We start from the raw sequence: 19,715 nt of genomic DNA, 5'->3' as shown, positions 1-19,715 counted from the left end.
TAAAGTGCAGATGAAAATTCAAAAAGGATAAATAAGAAATAAAGTGCTTCCTCTCCCGTCAGTGCGAGCATTCTGATGCAGGAGCCGCATTTATATTTCATATGAAACACTTTCATCCCACATCTGAGGAAAAAAAAACACATAATTGGCATGAAAATAGAGCCCATTTTGAAAAAGTAAGTTATTAATCCATTTATGCAATCATATTAACAGATCCATCAGCTCCAACAAAAGCAGAAAGTCACAGGCGGATCCATTAACGCCCACCTCGGAGCAGAAACGCTACAAGCCTCCATAACGGTAAAATTAGCATAACAAAACCCACATAAACGCTGACGTTCCTCACAGTTGTCAAACTTCTTTATGATTTCTGAGAGCGAGGCCTCTTCCTGTATTACTGTCGTTATCTTTATTCATTCCAGCCGCAGTGTTGGTGAAGTTTGGACCCTCCAGGACCCCGTCACCCCTCCTCCAACAAACACGTGAACCTGGAGAGGAGAGCCCACGAGCCCCGAGCGTCGCCTGCGGGCTCCACGCCACCGTCCTCCTCTCGTCTTTGGGTCGGTCCCCCAGCAGGAGAAAAAGGCCCCTGTCATTCAGCCGGGGTGGCTCACGTACAGCAGGCGGACATGTTGGAGTCACGTGGAGGGTTATTAATTAAAGCGGTGAACTCCTGAACCCTCGGCTGGTATTATTTGGCTCCCAACGGTCGTGCTGGGAGAAAGCATCAGTTAGGATGGAGAGGCGAGAGCCGCTGACAGCGAAGGATGACACCCGGCTCCCTGCTGTGAAGGAGTGTGGGTTTGTGTGTGCAAAGAAGCAGGTGGCTGTGAGCTCAGAGGACAGGGCTGAAAACTGAGCTGTGTTTAATATGAAGCAGAAAGCTCCCTCTTGTTTCCTTCCTCCACCCGTATGACAGTTTGCAGCAGAAGTCTTCCTCAGAGTTGCTGGGGTGAGTTAATGCTTCATAGAAATCTTTGTCTGAACATGATGAAAAGCTTTCTATTCAAACCTTTTTCTAGCAGTGGCCTGTTGCACCAGCTGAGGGAAGAGAAAAACAGAATATCTAAGAATCTCTCACCTTGCCTGGAGCGCTCAGGCTGGAGGCAGACGGCGTCTTGGGAAGGAGGCCGAGACGTTGGAGGTATGTCTGCAGGTTTCTGCTCAGCTCCACCTCCACTGGCTTCACCCTCTGGTCCACTGGGTCCATGGCTTCAGCTAGCGGCCTGAAGAAAGACAGCAAATATGTGATATCTCAGTTTTTCTGGTAATCTTTGTTGTTTATGTGTCTGTCTCTTTCTAGCATGTCGAGAAAACTGGCCAAGTTAACACAGTAAATACCATTATTTACGGTATCCTACCGGTCAGTGTGAGGATACAGGCCATTCATGTAGATCAGGGGTGTCAAACTCAAGGCCCAGGGGCCAAATCCGGCCCATGGAATAGTTAAATCTGGTCTGCAAGATCACTAACCCATCACTGTAAGGTCTGCAGATTTCCTTAAATTCCTCTAATTTCATATTTTCAATTTTGCATCCCACAATAAGGACTAAAACTTAGGATTTTGACTTTGTGTTTCATACTTTGAGCATTTCAACTCATAATTTTGACTCTTTATGTAATATTTTGAGCTTTCAGATTAATAAATTTAAATTTTAAGTCATATTTAGACCTTTTATCTAAAATTTTCAACTCCTAACTTTGACTTCATTATCCCATAGTTTGACCTTTTATACTCAAAATCTTAAAATTTGTTTTCATATTTTGAGTTTTCATTTAATTACAATTTCTTTTTATATTTTCACCTTTTTTCTAATAAATTATGCTTTTTAAAACTTTATTTTTCAGTCATTTTTCAATTTCACATTTGATCTTTTTGAACTTATAATTCATTTTCATATTTGACTTTTTTTTCAAATAAATTTGCCTTTTTACAACATTTTTAATACGCTTTATGAATGGGTCACGGCGAGCATGCAAGCTGTAGAAATAAATTATTTGAACATACTACAGCTGAGCAGAGAGAAGGGAGGATCAATGAGTTCAATGTCAAGTACTGGAAGTTTGACTGAATCCAGACTTGTGGGAAACTTTCCTTTGTGATCATGTTGTGCCACTACCTTTTAAATAGCTCTGTGTGATATTTATTTATTTCCATTTTTTTTTCTGGAGTATTTTTCATTTTAATTCTACTTTTTCCTGTGCTTTGTGAAATGTGGTGAACATCTGACCTGCTGTCCATACTGTAGACCGGTCCGTTCTGCTGCGGTCTGTAGGGAATCCTCCTCAGTTTGGACAACTCTTTGGACAGAACCTGCTGAGTGGCGTCATCGTCCCAGGTCAGACCTGCAGACAGAAACACAGAGAACCTTCAGAACCACAGCAGAGCATGAGAGGAACCTGATACTTTTACATTCGACCAGGGGTTCTCAAACAACCCCCAAAGTAAATTTGCCAGAGACCAGGCCCCTGCTGCACCTGGAGGTGGCTGAAGACAGCCAGGAACATTCAATAATAGTCATGTGGAGACAGGGCCACCCATAATGGGAGAGAACTGGGAGAGCTGTCTGGGGCCCAGCCAAACTGGGGGCCCATGGGGGTCAGCAGAATCATGGTTCATTGTAAAGTTAAACCGTGATAACCATATTTGTTTATTTTTTTACCTGAATAATAACCGCTCTTACACATGCAGCAAATAGATTTTTTAATTTATCTGCGCCGTATTATATAGTCATCTCAAAAGTGTAAATCCTTTTCTTATATCCAGAATGAATATGGGTAAACATGGCTAAAATGGGTTATAAATGACAAATTGGTGGAAAAGGTGGTGAAAAGGGATTGTGAGAGTGGTTCTTGTGGGTACAAGTAGCAAAAAATTACATAAAAGTGGCAAAAACAGGCATAAAAAGTGATAAAGGGGTAAACAGTGGCAATATTGGCTTAAAAGTAGCAAAAATGGGTAGAAAAGGTGGTGAAGCGGGATTAAAATGTGGAACAAATTGGTTTAAGGGGTTCATTCTCTGGGTTTATCAGGGTCCATTCTCTGGGTTTATTAGGGGTCCATTCTCTGGGTTTATCAGGGGGCCCAGCCAAGAGCAGGCTTGTGTGCAGACTTAATTTTAAAGGATTTTTCTATCGTTACGTTGATTCCAGCCTCCACATGACCATGTTGTTTTATTTTATCTTTAAACAATTATGTGCATTTTCAAAAAAATGGACAAATTTGAAAGCATATTTTCAAAATAATTAAGGCATCTCGAGATCCACTCTCAGTGTCTCGTGACCCCCACTGTGGTCCCAACCCCCATGTTGAGAACCACTGTTAGATGGATAAGCGCTAACAGTGGCTTAACAGATTTAAGACAGAAGACAGTGTTCCAGAAAGTGATTTAAAAGCATAAAACGTCCAGCGGAGTTGCAGACAGAACGCTCTAAAGTGATGGATGAATTTTTGCTGAGCGTGCAAACTCATTATGTCAGTTATTAGGAGAGGAGACGAGGTAACAGCACATCGTCCTTGGAGGCTGTGATGAGCTGCTGGATGTTTCACTGACAAAGCAGAATCCAGTTCCTCCTTAGTCCTCCTAAAACAAAGAACAATGAGGGTACAGACCCATTTATGAGGCCAGCATAGAGGAGACTGACACCATATTTCAGATACTTTATATGCCAGAATTAAAGCCCAGATATCAGCTGAAGCTTAGCTAATGCAAACAACAAACATATCTTAGCAGTTATTGGTAATATAGGGTAAAAGATCTGCAAAGTGAGGGGTAAATAAAGGGTTCTGTTCACCTGCCAACCTCTGCTTATAAAACAAGGATCATTCAGTTTGAGTATATGGGGGTGTTAAATGTCTATTTTTACATATTTTCTTTAAATATCTCATGACTCATTGGCTTGGTGTCCATATTAACTTCATAATTTAATGCATTTCTGGATATAACATGTATTTTTAATCAATCTCCTCTGCCTCATTAGAGACAAACCGCACAATTAAATCACATTATTAAACTTTTTTAACTCATCTCTCATTGCAGTGATTTTCACTTATCTATAGGCGCATTTCTCCTGATAAAATCTGAAATTCTGCCACTCTTATTTCTGCTCTGAACTTTGCGTTCGGACTCCAGCGAACCACAGTCAGAGCCATTATCCACAAATGGAGAAAACTGGGAACAGTGGTGAACCTTCCCAGGAGTGGTCGGCCAACCAAAATGACACCAAGAGTGCACCAAGGACTCTTTCAGGAGGTCACAAAAGAATCAAGAACCACATCCAAAGACCTGCAGGCCTCACTGGCCTCAGTTAAGGTCAGAGTTCATGACTCAACCATCAGAAAGACACTGGGCAACAATGGCATCATGGGAGAGTTCCAAGGCCAAAACCACTGCTGACCACAAAGAACACAAAGGCTCGTCTCACATTTGACTACAAACATCTTGATGATCACCAAGACTTCTGGAGAAATATTCTGTGAACTGACGAGACAAAGTTGAACTTTCTGGAAGGTGTTCAGTTACATCTGAAGTAAAAATAACACAGCACTGAAGTAACACTGAAGTAAAAATAACACAGCATTTGATAAAGAAGAACATCACACCAACAGTCAAACATGGGGGTGTCAGTGTGATGGTCTGGGGCTGCTTCAGGACCTGGACCACTTGCTGTGATTGATGGAACCATGAATTCTGCTGTCTACCAGAAAATCCTGAAGGGCAACGTCCGGCCATCAGTTCATGACCTCAAGCTCAAGCACTCTTGGGTTATGCAGCAGGACAACGACCTGAAACACACCAGCAAGTCCACCTCTGAATGGCTCAAAATAAAGAAAAGGAAGGTTCTGGAGTGGCCAAGTCAAAGTCTGAACTTAAACACAACTGAAATGCTGTGGTGTGACCGTAAACGGGCAGTTCATGCTGGAAAACCCTCCAATATGGCTGAGTGAAAACCATTCTTTTATTGTAATTCAGTTACTGCTGCCAAAGTCATGGGTAAAAATCCCTCCTTCTTGTCTGATGCTGTGCTGTATAAATCTCTGTATATGTAGATAAATGCTACCTCACTTTAACAGAGAATGTTAGATCAGTCTTCCACCCAAAGTCCTCTGATTATTCTGATTCAATTCAACAACCTCTATCAGTCACCATGTATGTAAGTCAAATCTAACAAGAGCTTAAAGAAACGGCCAGGCTGGACTCCAGAGTCTCTTTCCTCATCGTCTCTGTAAATATGTCAGTCACTGCTGTGTGCAGTCTGAGGGAAGTGTCTGTGTTTGTTACAAAGTAAAAAAGAAATCTCTTCTGCTTTTCAGCAAGTGTACAAAGGACAAGTTTGATGAGCTGCTTGGGCAGTCACGTCTGCTTCTTATGCTTAACATGCCTCCAAACAGCTTTTTGGCACCCGAACAGAAGAGCGGGCGCCAGCAGCAGATGGGTTAGCGGAACGAAATGTTACCGGAAATATGGCTGTGACGCTCAGAGCACAACATGAACCGGAGCCTTTGGCAGATGAGCGATGACGCTCCTGAAAGACTCCAGTAATCCAGACCCAAGCTCCAGATGTGGCACCACGAGATGAGGGTCCGGCACGGAGGACGCAGGCTTCACACGAGAACAAGAGTGCTCACTACCACGACACCACCTTCTTTCTCATTCCTCGCTCTGGTTTATCTGCAGACTCTCCTTGGTCATTGGTTTCATCCAGAACGTGACTCTACCTCTGCCAGCGCCTCATTTACACCTGATGGTCGTCCAACAATGGCTCATTTTCTAACAACTGAATCCATACTTGTGCCCTGATGAGCGGTGAGTCTAATTAAATCAGCTCTGCTCGTTACAGGACGCTTCTTTAGACCCCCACTCAATGAGTAACGAGCCCAACGGCCAGGACTCGGGCACAAGCCTCTCCTTAACAGCTGCACAGCGTGTCAGGCCAGCCTTTGCCATCAAAGAGCCATAAAACGGAGCTTTTAACGGCGGCCGTGGTGGCTGAGAAAACGGGCGTTAGCGGCGGGTGAACAGACGGCATCTGACACGACAGGTTAATAAACATTGGAGCCCCTGCCAGGATATTCAGAGAGAGAGAGAGATGGCTTCTCACAGACCAGACTGACCACGGGTATTAGAGCAGGAGGCTGGAGGACACAGGAGGTGGAAGGTAGAGGGCGCGTTTTAGAAACGCTTCCATATCTGAAGAGCTGGATGATTAAGGATTGAAAGTGTAGGATGCAATAAAATGTAGAAAATCAGAAAAATTACGATATTTTAGAGACCATCCAACAACTTTTAACCTCCTAAGACCCTGCATCCATATGAGGACATTACATTGTGGCTCTCCTACATTGTAGCAATCATTTTTGGTGATGTAATAATTGTCCAAAATGTCCGTTCAAGTTTAAGACATTTGCTTGAAATGCTGGGATAATTTGCTGTTTGGATATTTTAGGGCAGGGATGTTGGATTCAATCACAGCAGGGGCCAATTGTGAATCAGGGGCTACCACAAGGGCCTAACTGGGTCAAAATGTCCCATAAACTGTCAACATCATCTTCACGGGTGACAAATCACAGGAAAACAAAAACAACAACAACAAAAACCATTGATGATAAATAATTTAGGGATAAAAAAAGTCAAAAAGCTAAAATCATGATTTTTTTTTCAGTTAAAATTCTAAATAAAATTTAAAATCATGAGTTTAAAAGGTCAAAAAAAGAGATAAAATTGAAATAGTTAAATTTTTGAATCAAAAAGGTCAATACTTGAGAATAAAAGTTACATTTGAGAGTTGAAAAGGTCAAGATATAAGATAAAAATACTCTAAATATGAGATAAACTTAAAAATACTGAGATATTACAGTCCAAAGGTGAGATAAAAATTTAAGATTTTTGCTTCTTTTGCAACTTCTTTTAGATATTTTTTGCTGCCCTTAACCCACTTTTGCTACCTCTTTGCTGGTTTTGACTACTTTTGCTATTATTCTGACATTTTTGGCCAATTTTTAAATTACTTTCAACCCAATTTTACCACCTTTTAGGACCTTTAACCGTTTTGCCACTTTTCTGCCACTTGTACCATGTTTTGACACCTTTTTGACACTTTCAGCCCATTTTCGCCACCTTCTTGCCAATTTGCGCTAACTTGGTTTGGCCACTTTGTTGCCCAATTTTGTCCATTTTTTAAATCACCTTTAACCCAATTTTTACCACCTTTTTACAACATTCAACCCTTTTTGGCCACTTTAAACCCATTTTTTTGCCACCTTTTTGACACTATTAACACGTTTTTGCCACTTTTAACCCATTTTTTGCCACCTTTCTGACACTTTTCAGACATTTTTGCCACTTGTAACCCATTTTTTGCCACCTTTTTGACACTATTAACACGTTTTTGCCACTTTTAACCCATTTTTTGCCACCTTTTTGACACTTTTCAGACATTTTTGCCACTTGTAACCCATATTTGCTGCATTTTTTGACACTTTTAACACGTTTTTTGGCCCCTTTTGCCACTTGTTACCAATTTCTGGCTCTGTCTTGTCACTTTTGCCCAATTTTGCCCTGTTTTCTCATCACTTTTAACCACAGTTTTGCCACCTTTTGCCCACTTTTGCCACCCCCTGTTGGCCACATTGACTGTTATATTATTTAAAAAGTCTATTTTGTATTGATATGAACATGGTGTGCCTTGAGATTTTGGCTCAACCTTATGGGTGCATTGGTGGTTTGAAAACCACTGCTCTAGGGGATGCACAATATGCCTTTTAGTCCAAGTCTTGCAGTCAGCCAATGCTATCTAGCGGCCAAATCACAGGGTTTGCATGCAGCAGTGTTTCAGTGCATACTTACCTTTTCAGGAGATACTCATTGGCTACCTGTAGGCCTCTATGCAGGGTGCAGGGCTCTGCAGACCAATAGCCGAGCCACCATGACAGGTATAACAGTCTTATTGTTGCCATGGAAACGCTTTATGTTGTGTCATAATGCTGCAGAATGAAGTGTAAACTGCTTCAGAAAGCTGCTGTCCTGTTGCTGTAACTAATTTATGTGTTGTGCTGCTAACTTTTGATCGACTACGATTATTCTCTGCACGTTCTGTTGCCCAAGCATCCACTGTGACGTGTGACTTCAACCCCCAGACCCCTGACACACTGTGGCCCCACTAGACATATGAAAGTCAAGTAGAGAGTTATAAATCTGCAAAACAGTACCAGTGTTTTCCTTTCATGGAGGAATTTATCATCCGTCTTTTTTTACAACAATTGAAATTTAGAACCTCTCTGACTTTGAATTCTGTTGGGAAAAGTCACTTTTTAACTAATTCAGACATTTCAGAGCAAATATTCAACATATTCTACCTCAATTTAAGTTTTCTTTCTGTTTTGTTAGAGACTTTCACAAATAACTCAGGCTTTGCTTCTCTTAAATCACTTGAACAGGAAGTCTATCTGGACTCATCAGATGAGCGTAGCTGTTCACTTTAATGAGACATTAGCGCTGATAAATCACTCACACACACTGGTGTGATGTGAGTTTTTACAGTGAGTAGAGTAGTATTAAGTCAGTCATTACTGCAGAGGAGAACAGACGGATTACAGCAGTCCCACTCCCTCGCAGGTGAGACGGGGCAGGCGGTCGCGTAGAGCGGCGAGTGAACTGAAGAGGAGTGTCGTCGCTATGAGCCGGCGGCGGCTTTGACCTTAAAGAGGCTTTTAAATGACGTCACATGACAGCGGAGGAGGAGGAATACGGCGAGTTTAAGAGAGCACATAAAACAATGGAGGAAGATGAAATCCATCAAAGAGAGAGCCAGCAGAGGAAGTCTGGTCAGACATAAACCCAGCCTGAAATTATATTTATTATTTCTATGGCGATCGTTCACGGCGATAAAGAATGGCAGGAAGTCTTAAAGGAGAGTAAACCAAGGTTTTCTTAAAATTCAGCCAAACACTCAAACATGTCTTTTACATGACCGTGTATCATCATTTATGACTGATCGACCAATCATTTCACACGCAGGCGGACTGTGGAGAGAGGGGGCGTGTCCTATCTCCCTCCCAGCCTGTCCATGACACTCTAAAGGCATTTTAAAAAAGAAAAGCTAAGGAAACAAACAAAAAGAAAAAGGAAAATGGAGAAAAAAACATGGAAACACTAAAAGAACAAGGAGGGAAAAATCTAGAAAAATAAGGGAAAAAAAGAGAAAACAAAATATATGAAAAAGCAAAAATGTCAGCAAATAATACAGGAAAAAATGTGAGCAAATGTTGAAAAAACATAAATAGAAATTAAGAAAAATAAAAATGTAAAAGAGGGAGAAAGACAAAAAAGAGAAACAGAAAAAATGTAAGAAATGTAGAAAAACAGAGAAGGACAGACATAAAACCAACAAAAGGAAGAAAAAATCAAAAACACAGGAAAGACGAGAAAGAGAAAAGATGTATAAAAAAACAGAAAGAAAGAGAAAAGTCCAAAAATGTCTGAAACAAGAAAGTAGAACAAAATTCAGAAAAAAGCAAAAGATAAAAATTAAGAAAAAAAGAAAAAATATGTAAAGAAAAAAAAGGGAAAAATTAATTAAAAAAGATTAAAATGTATAAAAGAGAGAAAATGTATGAAAAAGATACTAATCTATCTAAAAAAAGAAAAATGGAAGAAAAAAGGAGAGGAAGGTAAAGAAAAAAATTTATTAAAAAGATAAAAATGTTTAAAAAGAAAGAAAATGTATAAAAAAAAAGATACTAATGTATTTATAAAAGGAGATATGTATAAAAAAGAGAAAAACTAAGAAATAAAAAGAAAAATGAATGGAGGATAAAGAAAAAATAGGAAAAAGGAGAAAAAATGTATGAAAAAGAATAAAATATAGAAAAAAGAGAAAAAATGTATAAGAAGAGAAAAACTAAGACATAAAATAGAAAAATGAATGAAAGGTAAAAAAGGAAATTGTATGTAAAAAGAGAAACATGCATAAAGGACAAAGAGGTAAAAAAAAAAAAAACAATTTGAGACAAGAAAAAAATATCATGAAATAGAGACAGAAACAAATATTAAAGAAGCAGCAGATAGAAAAAAAAATACAGAAAGAAAACAAATGTTGGAAAAAATCAGAAAAAAAAGCTAGAAAAGAGAAAATAAAGACAAGATAAAAAAGATAAGTAGAGAAATGTATGAAAAATTTAGAAAAAAGATAGAGAAAAATGAAAACTTTTAAAAATGTGAGTAAGAGGAAAGAAAATACACTGGAAAGAAAGATGGGGAAGGGAAAAAGAAAGAAGAAAGAAAGGAGAAGTAAGAAAGATATTTGAGAAAATATAGTAACAAATTTGGGAAAATGAAAAACTAAGAATAAAGAAGGAAAAAGAAAAGAAATAGAGAAATGTAAGGAAAAAGAGGGACACATAATCTTCTGTGGTCTTAGAGAGAACACTATAGTGGACATCCAGTTTTTAAAGTTCATTATTAAAGTGAATTAATGCCAGCTGACACCTCTGGGGCTGTTAGGTGGATCTATATCTCCCTCTAGTGGTGAAATTAAACAATAACAGCTCTCTGCACAGGGACACCAGCTCACCAGATAACGGTTTAGCATTTCTCTACCGTTGAATAAACGGCTACTAAAATCAATGAAAGACCTTCTGGTTCCTATTGGCTCTGCCTTTCTGTACCTTTAAGTAAATACACCTGTACAGGTGTACACATGCTAGTGTTAGTAGAAAAGCTCATTTTCAAACCTGTCAGAGATAAAAATCCACATCTAATATGGGCCTTACATACTGAAATCAAAAACAGCTCCATGCTGCTCTATTAGTACGTAGGCTATTAATGCTGTAGACCAACATGTGAGAGTTTCACTCTGCCTGAATCCACCTATGGATGATAATTCATATTTACAGCAGAGGGATGATATCATTAACGTGTGCTCCAGCCTGACTTTGATGAGCAGTCCCATCTGCACACTGATAATACTCCTGATCTGACCACGTCTCCATTCAGCCACGACTGCAGCGCCACCTAGTGTTGTGTCTGTGTGATTACCTCGGTTGGACAGCTTCTCCAGCAGAACCCTGAAGCGTTGGACGACAGACGGGGAGACGTCGTAGGTGTAAACATCCTTCACCGGAACAGAGTGACACCTCCCAAACATACCATCTGTGAACACACAAACAAACTCTGTAAATAGAGACTCTGACTCCTTTTATATTTAGCATCCCACACTGAGGAAGCAGGCTGAATATGTTGAACCTTTAAGGTTCAGTCTATCCAAACTGATTCAGCTGAATCCATCTCTAAATGTTGACGTGCTTTCTCCCAGTTTGCCCATTAACAGGAGATAGTGGGAGACCACTGTAGAGGATGATGTGAGTGATTCTGAAGCTCCATGAGGAAAGTTTTACTATAATTTTGAAAAGGTTTAAAAAAGTGTTGGCCTGGATCGATGACGGACAACCTGAAAACAAATCCCTCCAATCCTGGCTATCACCATCACTCTGAGTGTTTCTGAGTTGAACTTTGGTGCATGCACGTCTCTCTCTGCACACCTGCATGCATGCATGCATTTAAGAAAGCATGCATGGTGCATAACTTCACTGCTACATGATAATTCAGGCCTGTTGACTATAAATAGCCTCTGCGTCACCGTGGTCGTCTCAATCAACTTTGCAAGCTCCATTTAACAGGCAGCTAAGGGTGACCAGCAGCAGGTCTGCAGGGCTGTAATTACAAATGTTTCACTCACTGCATATTGTGTTGTGCACACAAACAGAGGAGGGGAAAGCTGCAGGTGAGTGAGAGACTGCAGACAGAGAAGTGTTGGATTCCTGCAGACGGCTGTACTCTAAAGTGGACGTTCCTAAACTTTGCCATGCAAAAGATCCAGAGTATCAATGCACCAACTGCTTCTTTTGGTTTAAGATCAACATTTTCTCTGCTGTTTGCCCACAAGAACAGATCAAAGAATGTCCAGTCCCTGTTCAGATATCTCAGAATAAAACTTAATGGACACAGATGAACATTAGCTACATCATTGCAGACACCGGTGCTTGCTAACAGGGACCATATCAGCCAGTACAAATATTAAACTGATGCATCCTTTACATTTAAGGACCCCCTTTAACACAACCCATCAAACCTTTCAGAAATTAAAACACTTTAAGACAGATTCTCTGTGAGATGAGACGAGTGCAGCTGAGTTTCCCCTCATTCCTGAATCAACAGCTAGAGAACAGGAAAAAAAAGGTTCTAGACCCGTGATGCTCACCGTGTGGCTCATCTGTGATGATCTGTGGCTCTATGTCTTTATTTGAAACATGATTATAGAAAACCTTAAAAAGGAAATTCTACCTCAGAAATTATCCATTGCAAGTAACATAACTACTACTACTACATTGCTACTTTAATTCCAGTTTCACTGCTTTTAGCCCATTTTTGACACTTTATCAAGCTTTTTGCATTTTTTTGCCCTTTTTTGCCCCTTCTTGCCATTTAAAGCTGCATTTTGCAATACAATGCCACTTTTTGCCAATTTTTCCTACTGTTTTTCTGATTATTGCCCAATTTTCTCATTTTTTTACTTATTTTTTGAATGTTTTTGCCACTTTTGGACCATTTTTGCCACCTTCAGCTAATTTTTAGCCCTTTCCCATCCTATTTTGCCACATTTTGCCCTTTTTGCCACTTTTCTCCCAGCGTTTGCCACTTTAACCCCATTTTTGCCACTTATTTCAGTCACTTTTCTCCCCTTTTTGACACTTTATCCCCACTTTTTTCTGATTTTTGCCCATTTTATTCACCTTTCACTCATTTTTCTCCACGGTTTTGCCAGTTTTGGGACCATTTTTGCCACCTTTAACTCAGTTTTTGGTCACTTCCCATCCTCTTTTGCCACTTTCTGCCTTTTTTCTGCAACTTTTCTTCCAGCGTTTGCCACTTTAAGCCCTTTTTTTGCCACTTCTTTTAGTCACTTTTTCCCCTTTTTGACACTTTTATCCTGCTTTTTGCAATTTTTGCCCCTACTTGCCATTTAAAGCTGCATTTTGCAATTAAATGCCACTTTTTGCCCATTTTCCCTACCTTTTCTCTGATTTTCACCCATTTTACGCACTTCTACTCAATTGTTGCAATGTGGTTGCTACTTCCCAACCATTTTTGCCACTTTCTGCCCTTTAATGCCACTTTTCTCCCAGTGTTTGCCACTTTAAGCCAATTTTGGCCAGTTTTTTTGGTCACATTTCTCCCTTTTTTGATGCTTTTATCCTGCTTTTTGCAATTTTTTGCCCCTTTTTGCCTCTTCTCATCCATTTAGGCTGCTTTTTGCAATTAAATGCCCCTTTTTGCCCATTTTCCCACCTTTATTCTGATTTTTGCCAAAATAACTCGCGTTTCATTCATTTTTCTCCACTTCCTGTCACTTTGGGACCCTTTTTGCCACCTTTAACTCAGTTTACTCACTTTACCCAGTGTTTGCCGCTTTAAGCCCATTTATGCCACTTTTCCTGCTTTTTGCTATTTTTTCCCCCTTTTTGTCACTTCTTGCTCATTTAAGTTGCCTTTTGCGATGAAATGTCTCTTTTTGCCCATTTTTCCCATCTTTTTTCTGATTTTCGCCCATTGTGGTCACTATTCACTCATTTTTCTCCACACTTTTGCCACTTTTATCCCATTATTTGGCCACTTCCCACCCATTTTTGCCATTTTTCTCCCAGTGTTTGCTGCTTTTCTTCCTTTTTTGCCACATTTAAATTATTTTAATTGCCACTTTTCACCACTTAGATTGTGGCTCTTGCAAATTTATTTTTCAACAAGTTGGCTCTTTGAGCAGGGTTGAGTAACGCTGGGCTAGAAGTTGAGTTTTCTTGATCTCAACACACTGGATTTACCGTCACACAGCCCCCTCTAGTGGCAGAAATGATTACGTCAGGAGCAAATGTAGAGGAAAGGTGATGTAGAAGGGGCAGAGATGAGCAGGCCAGCCAAACCAACAAATGTTTCCTCAGCTATATTAAATGCAAAATTAATTTTACAAGATTATTACCTTTTGGCAGAGTGCATAACATGAGTAAACACACAAAAACACCTCAGTAAAGCTGCTAATCAAGCATAAAAAGTCAGATGGCACCTTTTTTTACACATGAGCGTTAAGGAAATTGTGTTACATTTTGCAGTAAATTTAGAACCTAAAATTATTTATTTACACATCAAGGTTAGGCTGCATTACCTATTTTTCCTACATTATGTCCAGTGACTAAACATCCCTGTTAAAATGACATATTTTTGTGATGTAGAAAATCAGAAAAGATACACGTCATTCACAAAGTATTCAGACCTCCATCATTTTTTCTTTTTTTTTCTATTGCAGCCTGATGATACAGATGAAAAACAATATTCTCATTAATCTACACCCAGTACCATATCATTACAATTTTTTTTTTTGCAAACTTATTTAAAAAACTGAGAAACTCATTGACATAACTATTCAAACCTTTTGCAAAAACACTCTAAATTTAGTTCAGGTTCCTCCCATTTCTCTGATCTTTGCTGGGATGTTTCTACACCTTGTTTAGAGTCCACCTGTGCTAAATTAACCTGACTGAACATAATTTGGAAAGGCGCACCTCTCTAAAGAAGGCCTCACAGCGGACAATGATATCAGAGCAGAAACAAAGCCGTGAGGTCAGAGGAGCTGCAGAGCTCAGAGACAGGACTGTCAGTAGGTTCTATAATTCTCAAAGGAAGAAGACCAAGACCCTGATGGTCTCTCTGACTGAGCTCCAGAGATCTGTGTGAGGATGGGACAAAGTTCCAGGAGGACAACCATCACTGCAGCCCTCCACTGATATGGGCTTTATGGCACAGTGGATAGACTGAAGCCTCTCCTCAGTGCAAAACACAAGAAAGCCTGCATGGAGTTTGCAAAAACTCAAACACAAAAAAACCCTCACAACACAATTCAGCTGAAACACAACCATAAGCTTTCATAAATCTGAGCTACCCTGGAGTGATGCTTTGCTGAAGCACCTTTTGGTTTCATGGCAGCTGTTTGCTGCACACCGAGAGAGAGGAGAGAGGGATCACTTTGTGCAGCATGCATGGAAATAACTGCATTGAAATCCATGATTAGACTGACTAAATCAGTTTTTAAATAAGAGTTCATAGAAATCATTTCCTCCCTTACCACAGGTAATCCTCATGTGGAGAGGTTTATTTTAACTCAGAAAAGTGTCTCCTGAAATCATCAAGAAAGTCTGCAAACTTTGTGCAGGTTGTGCAAGTGAACATTTTGTTGCATCCTCCTTCATTGCATTTTGAAAATGCAAAGCAGTTCCATGTGAGCCAGTGAGAGTCTAAATCTTCAGTTTCTTTTTCTCCACTTTTTCTGGAAGCAGAAAGAAGAAGGAGTGAGCTCTGTACAAATGGAAACATTTATGATTTCTCAGCGATGATCCATTTCTTCATGATCTAAGGCCGTTCTCTCCCACACCATAGTGCAGGGGGTCTCAACCTTTTCAGCCCGGGACCCCAAAATAAAGGTGCCAGAGAGCTGGGACCCCCGCTGTACCTGAAGGTGGCTGAACACAGCCATGCACATTCAAGAATAGTCATGTGGAGACAAGGCCGTCCATTAGGGGGGATAAAGGGAAAGGCTCTCTGGACCCAGCCACACTGGGGGCCCATGGAGGTCAGCAAAATCATGGTCCATTATAAAGTTAGCTAGATAAACATATTTTATATTTACAATACAATACAATACAATACAAGAACCTGAATAATAACCACTCTAAAAAAGAATACTGTTGCTATTTTCAAAGTCATTTGGGCCCTAGTAAATAGTCATCCTAAAAATGCAAATCCCTTTTCTTAAAAACAGAATTAAAACAGTAAAAAATGTCTAAAAAAGGCGGTTAAATGGGGTTTTAGAAGGAGCAGAAATGGATTAGAAGTGGCATAAATTTGATAACAGTGGTAAAAAGGGCAAAAAAATGGCTTTGAGCACATTTTTTTGCTATTTCTTTTAGTCACTTTTTTCCCTTTTTGACACCTTTATCCTGCTTTTTGTAATTTTTTGCCCCTTTTGTCACCTTTTATTGTCACTTTTCGCCCATCTAAGCTGTCTTTTGTAATTAAATGCCACTAATTTCCCATTTGACACTCTTTCATGCTTTCTGCCCATTTTTCCCACCTTTATTCTGATTTGTGCCCATTTTAGTCACTTTTCACTCATTTTTCTCCATGTTTTTGCCAATTTTGGAACATTATTGTTTTAACTCACTTTTAGACCTTTCCTATCCTTTTTAGCCTTTTTTTTGCCATTTTTGTCCCAGTGTTTGCCACTTTAAGCCCATTTTTGCCACTTCTTTTTGTCACTTTTTTCCCTTTTTGACACTTCTATCCTGCATTTTGTAATTTTTTGTCCCTTTTGTCGCCTTTTTGTGTCACTTTTCACCCATTTAAGCCGCCTTTGGCAATTAAATCCCACTTTCGCCCATTTTCCCACCTTTTATTTTATATTTTTGCCCATTTTACTAATTTTTCACTAATTTGGGACCATTTTAGCCACCTTTAACTCTTTTTTGGTCACTTCCCAATCTTTTTTGCCACTTTATGCCACTTTCTCTCAGTGTTTGCTGCTTTAAGCCCAGTTTTGCCACTTCTTTTAGTCACTTTCTCACTGGGCGAAAACAGGCGCAAAAAGTTGTAAAAGGGGATTTAAAAAAGTTGCAGAAATAGGGTTTAAATGGCAAAAAATTAGTGTAATGGGATTTAAAAGTGGGAAAATGAGCTTTAAACTGGCAAAAATGGGTTAACTGGGAAGATTAATTCGCAGATATTGGCAGAAATGGTCAAAATGGGCATATCAAACAGTGTTATGTGGTAAATCGGCAAAAATGGGCGTAAAATGTAATAAAAAGGGGTTGATAGTGGCAATAATGGGTCAACAGAGGCAACAACATACGGAAAGTGGCAAGAATTGGTTTAGAAGTGGCAAAACTGGGAGTAAAAAGTGGTGTAAAGAGTTTAAAATTGATAAAAATGGGTTTAGAGTGGCAAAAGTGTGATAAAATTGGCAAAAAAATGTTGGTAAAAAGGGATGAAAGTGGAGTAAAGTGGCAAAAATGCATCCAAATTGTGAAAAATTAATGAGAAGTAGCAAATAATAGTAACGAAATTGGGTGAGCAAAAATTATTTCAAACATATTTTTGCCTTAGCGTATTTGGACTTTGCATAATTTGCCCACTCTTCCTCTTAAAAATGATCCAAATCTGACCCACTGAGAGGGGGTTTCCTGTGCACAGCCCTCGTCAGGTCACCCTACAAGTTTCCAGCAGAATTCAGGCATAAATTCTGGCCAAGCCAGTCCAAAACTTTTACAATCTTCTGATGAAACCCTTCTTTTGTAGATTTGGATGTATGCTTTTACTCATCGCCATGCTGTAAGGTAGAGATCCTCTTTTTCTCCAGCTTTTAAGGAAAGGAGCGCGATGTCAGGATGAATCAAGCGTCCAAGCCTGGCTACGTTTGGCAGAAATTAACATCAAGTCGCCTGTCCCAATGTCATTCTTCAAAGTCAAAACTATCAGGTGTTTGTGTCTGAGTTAGTACTGACACTACCTGACAATCCCAGTCAGACTGACGATAAAAAAACAAAAATAACTGCAACAGAGAGCCAGAAAAGTCAAGAACCTCCAGAGTAAACTCCTTTTCTCTCTCTCAGCTCTGATCTCAAACAGAGAAAAGAAACACCAAATCTGAGTCTCCCAGAAGGAACATCTAGAATTATCTCTCATAATTATGCTCATGCATATCTAAAGCACTGCAATCCATCCCTGTTTCCTACCGGGGGGCTGATATTCAGAGCCAGACGTGTGTCCTGGTGATTTATGCTGCAGATTAGAGCAGAATGAGGATCCACAGAAGCCCAGGGTGTGAGAGGATGGAGGAGATGGACCGGTAAGGCTGACCAGATGTTGCTCGAAGACGCCGTCATCATTTTAATGTTGATATCACTCAGTGAGAACAAGGAAGTAAACTTTATGACCAGTTTTACTGTCTGTCTAAAACCAACTCACAGCAGTCATGTGGATTCACTTAAAATATTGATGCCAGCAGTAAAATTTCTCTATTTTACTGGCAAAAATATTCAAATCCACCGTTTCAAGCCAGCTGCCCTGCACAAGCTTGGATCAACATCTCACTTCAAGTCAGAGACAAGGCCTGCATCACTTAGATCAGTGGTTCTCAACCTTAGGGTTGAGACCCCCTTTGGGGTCATGAGACAATGAGAGGGGGTCCACAGATTCCCTAAAAAACTAAGAATCTTTGTTAATTACACTGTTGCCACTTTACATCAATTTTCCCACCAATTTTAACACGTTTTTGCCATTTACCACTTATTTTTGTCCGTTTTAAACTCTTTCCACCACTTCCTCTGCCTGTTTTTGCCACTTCTAAACCAATTCTTGACACTTAAGCTTAATGTTGCCCTTATTGACCCATTATTACCACTATCAACCCCTTTTTTTACCACTTTTTACACCCAATTTGTCCCATTTTACCCACATTTCAGTATCTGATATGCCCATTTTTACTAGTTGAACCAATCTCTGCCTATTTTCTCCCTCTCATTTAACACCTTTTTTGCCAGTTTATATCAATTTTTCATCCAATTTCACCAAATTTCCCCACATTTTCGCCAATTTAAAGCCATTTCAGCAACTGTTTAATTCCCTTTAACCGACTGTTAAAGTAGTAGTTTAACCTGCGTGAGTTATGCTATTGAGGGTAAGCATTGTTGTTTATAACTTATACTCAGTTGTTGTTTTTTGGATGATGTTGATATTTATTTTTTAGTAGCAGATCAAATAAATTTGTTTGGAATACATTTAAATTCAATTCATTTGTTTTTTTGTTTGTTTGTTTTTTTTTTTTGCTTTTTAATAAGAGGAGCTGGGTGGTTTACTACAGCCTCATGTAACTCACACATTATACCAACAACAATAATCACTGTAAAAAAAAATATCTGAATCAGTATCGGTATCGACACATATTTATCAGAATCGGAACTGAAAAGTGGATCGGTGCATCCCTAACGTGGCCACCAATCTAGTTTAAAACAATATGAAAATGTTTAAATGTATTAGGTTCCTGAGAAATCATGAACACAAGCATACCTAAAAGTACACCAAAAGTATTATCCTCCTTCTTGATTTGACATTTGTCACTCTTAAATGTTTCAGACCATCAAACTGATTTCAATTCAGTTAACAAAGACATTTCTAAGGCTTTCGGACTCCAGCGAACCACAGTCAGAGCCATTATCCACAAAGAGAGAAAACTGGGACCTGTGGGGAACCTTCCCAGGAGTGGTCGGCCAAGCAAAATGACTCCAAGAGTGCAACAACGACTCATCCAGGAGGTCACAAAAGGACCCGGAACCACATCCAAAGACCTGCAGGCTTCACTGGCCTCAGTTAAGTTCAGAGTTTATGATTCAGTGCTGAGCATCCACACTTTTAATTTTCGCGTCAGCCATTTTGTTTATTATTATCTTCCGTGCCGGCTATCTCCTCCTTCACACTTAATCGTATCGACACGGTTTAAACTTTTAAAAAATCAGTTTCTTTGCCATTCTACTGCTATGACTTTATTCATTTCTAACTTTATCATTTTTAAAATATAGCTATTTTCATGCTATTTTCAGCTATTTCTATGCTTTTTCA

At 39.5% G+C, this 19,715-nt stretch overlaps 1 protein-coding gene across 1 annotated transcript in view; it reads right to left on the bottom strand.

Moving 5' to 3' along the window:
* The window catches only part of LOC121519630 (receptor-type tyrosine-protein phosphatase N2-like), a 361,356-nt gene that overhangs the window by 301,162 nt on the left and 40,479 nt on the right, over nt 1-19,715 (bottom strand). The window contains exons 3-5 of the mRNA XM_041802418.1: nt 11,037-11,150; nt 2,232-2,346; nt 1,082-1,226 (exon numbers count right to left, since the gene is read on the bottom strand). Coding sequence (XP_041658352.1) covers nt 1,082-1,226; nt 2,232-2,346; nt 11,037-11,150 — 374 coding nt within the window. The remainder of the gene's footprint in view (nt 1-1,081; nt 1,227-2,231; nt 2,347-11,036; nt 11,151-19,715) is intronic.

This window comes from Cheilinus undulatus, linkage group 13 (assembly GCF_018320785.1).
Source record: "Cheilinus undulatus linkage group 13, ASM1832078v1, whole genome shotgun sequence".
Taxonomy (NCBI): Eukaryota; Metazoa; Chordata; class Actinopteri; order Labriformes; family Labridae; genus Cheilinus; species Cheilinus undulatus.
The sequence above is the reverse complement of the archived record's forward strand: the minus strand, read 5'-3'. Positions and strand labels throughout refer to the sequence as shown.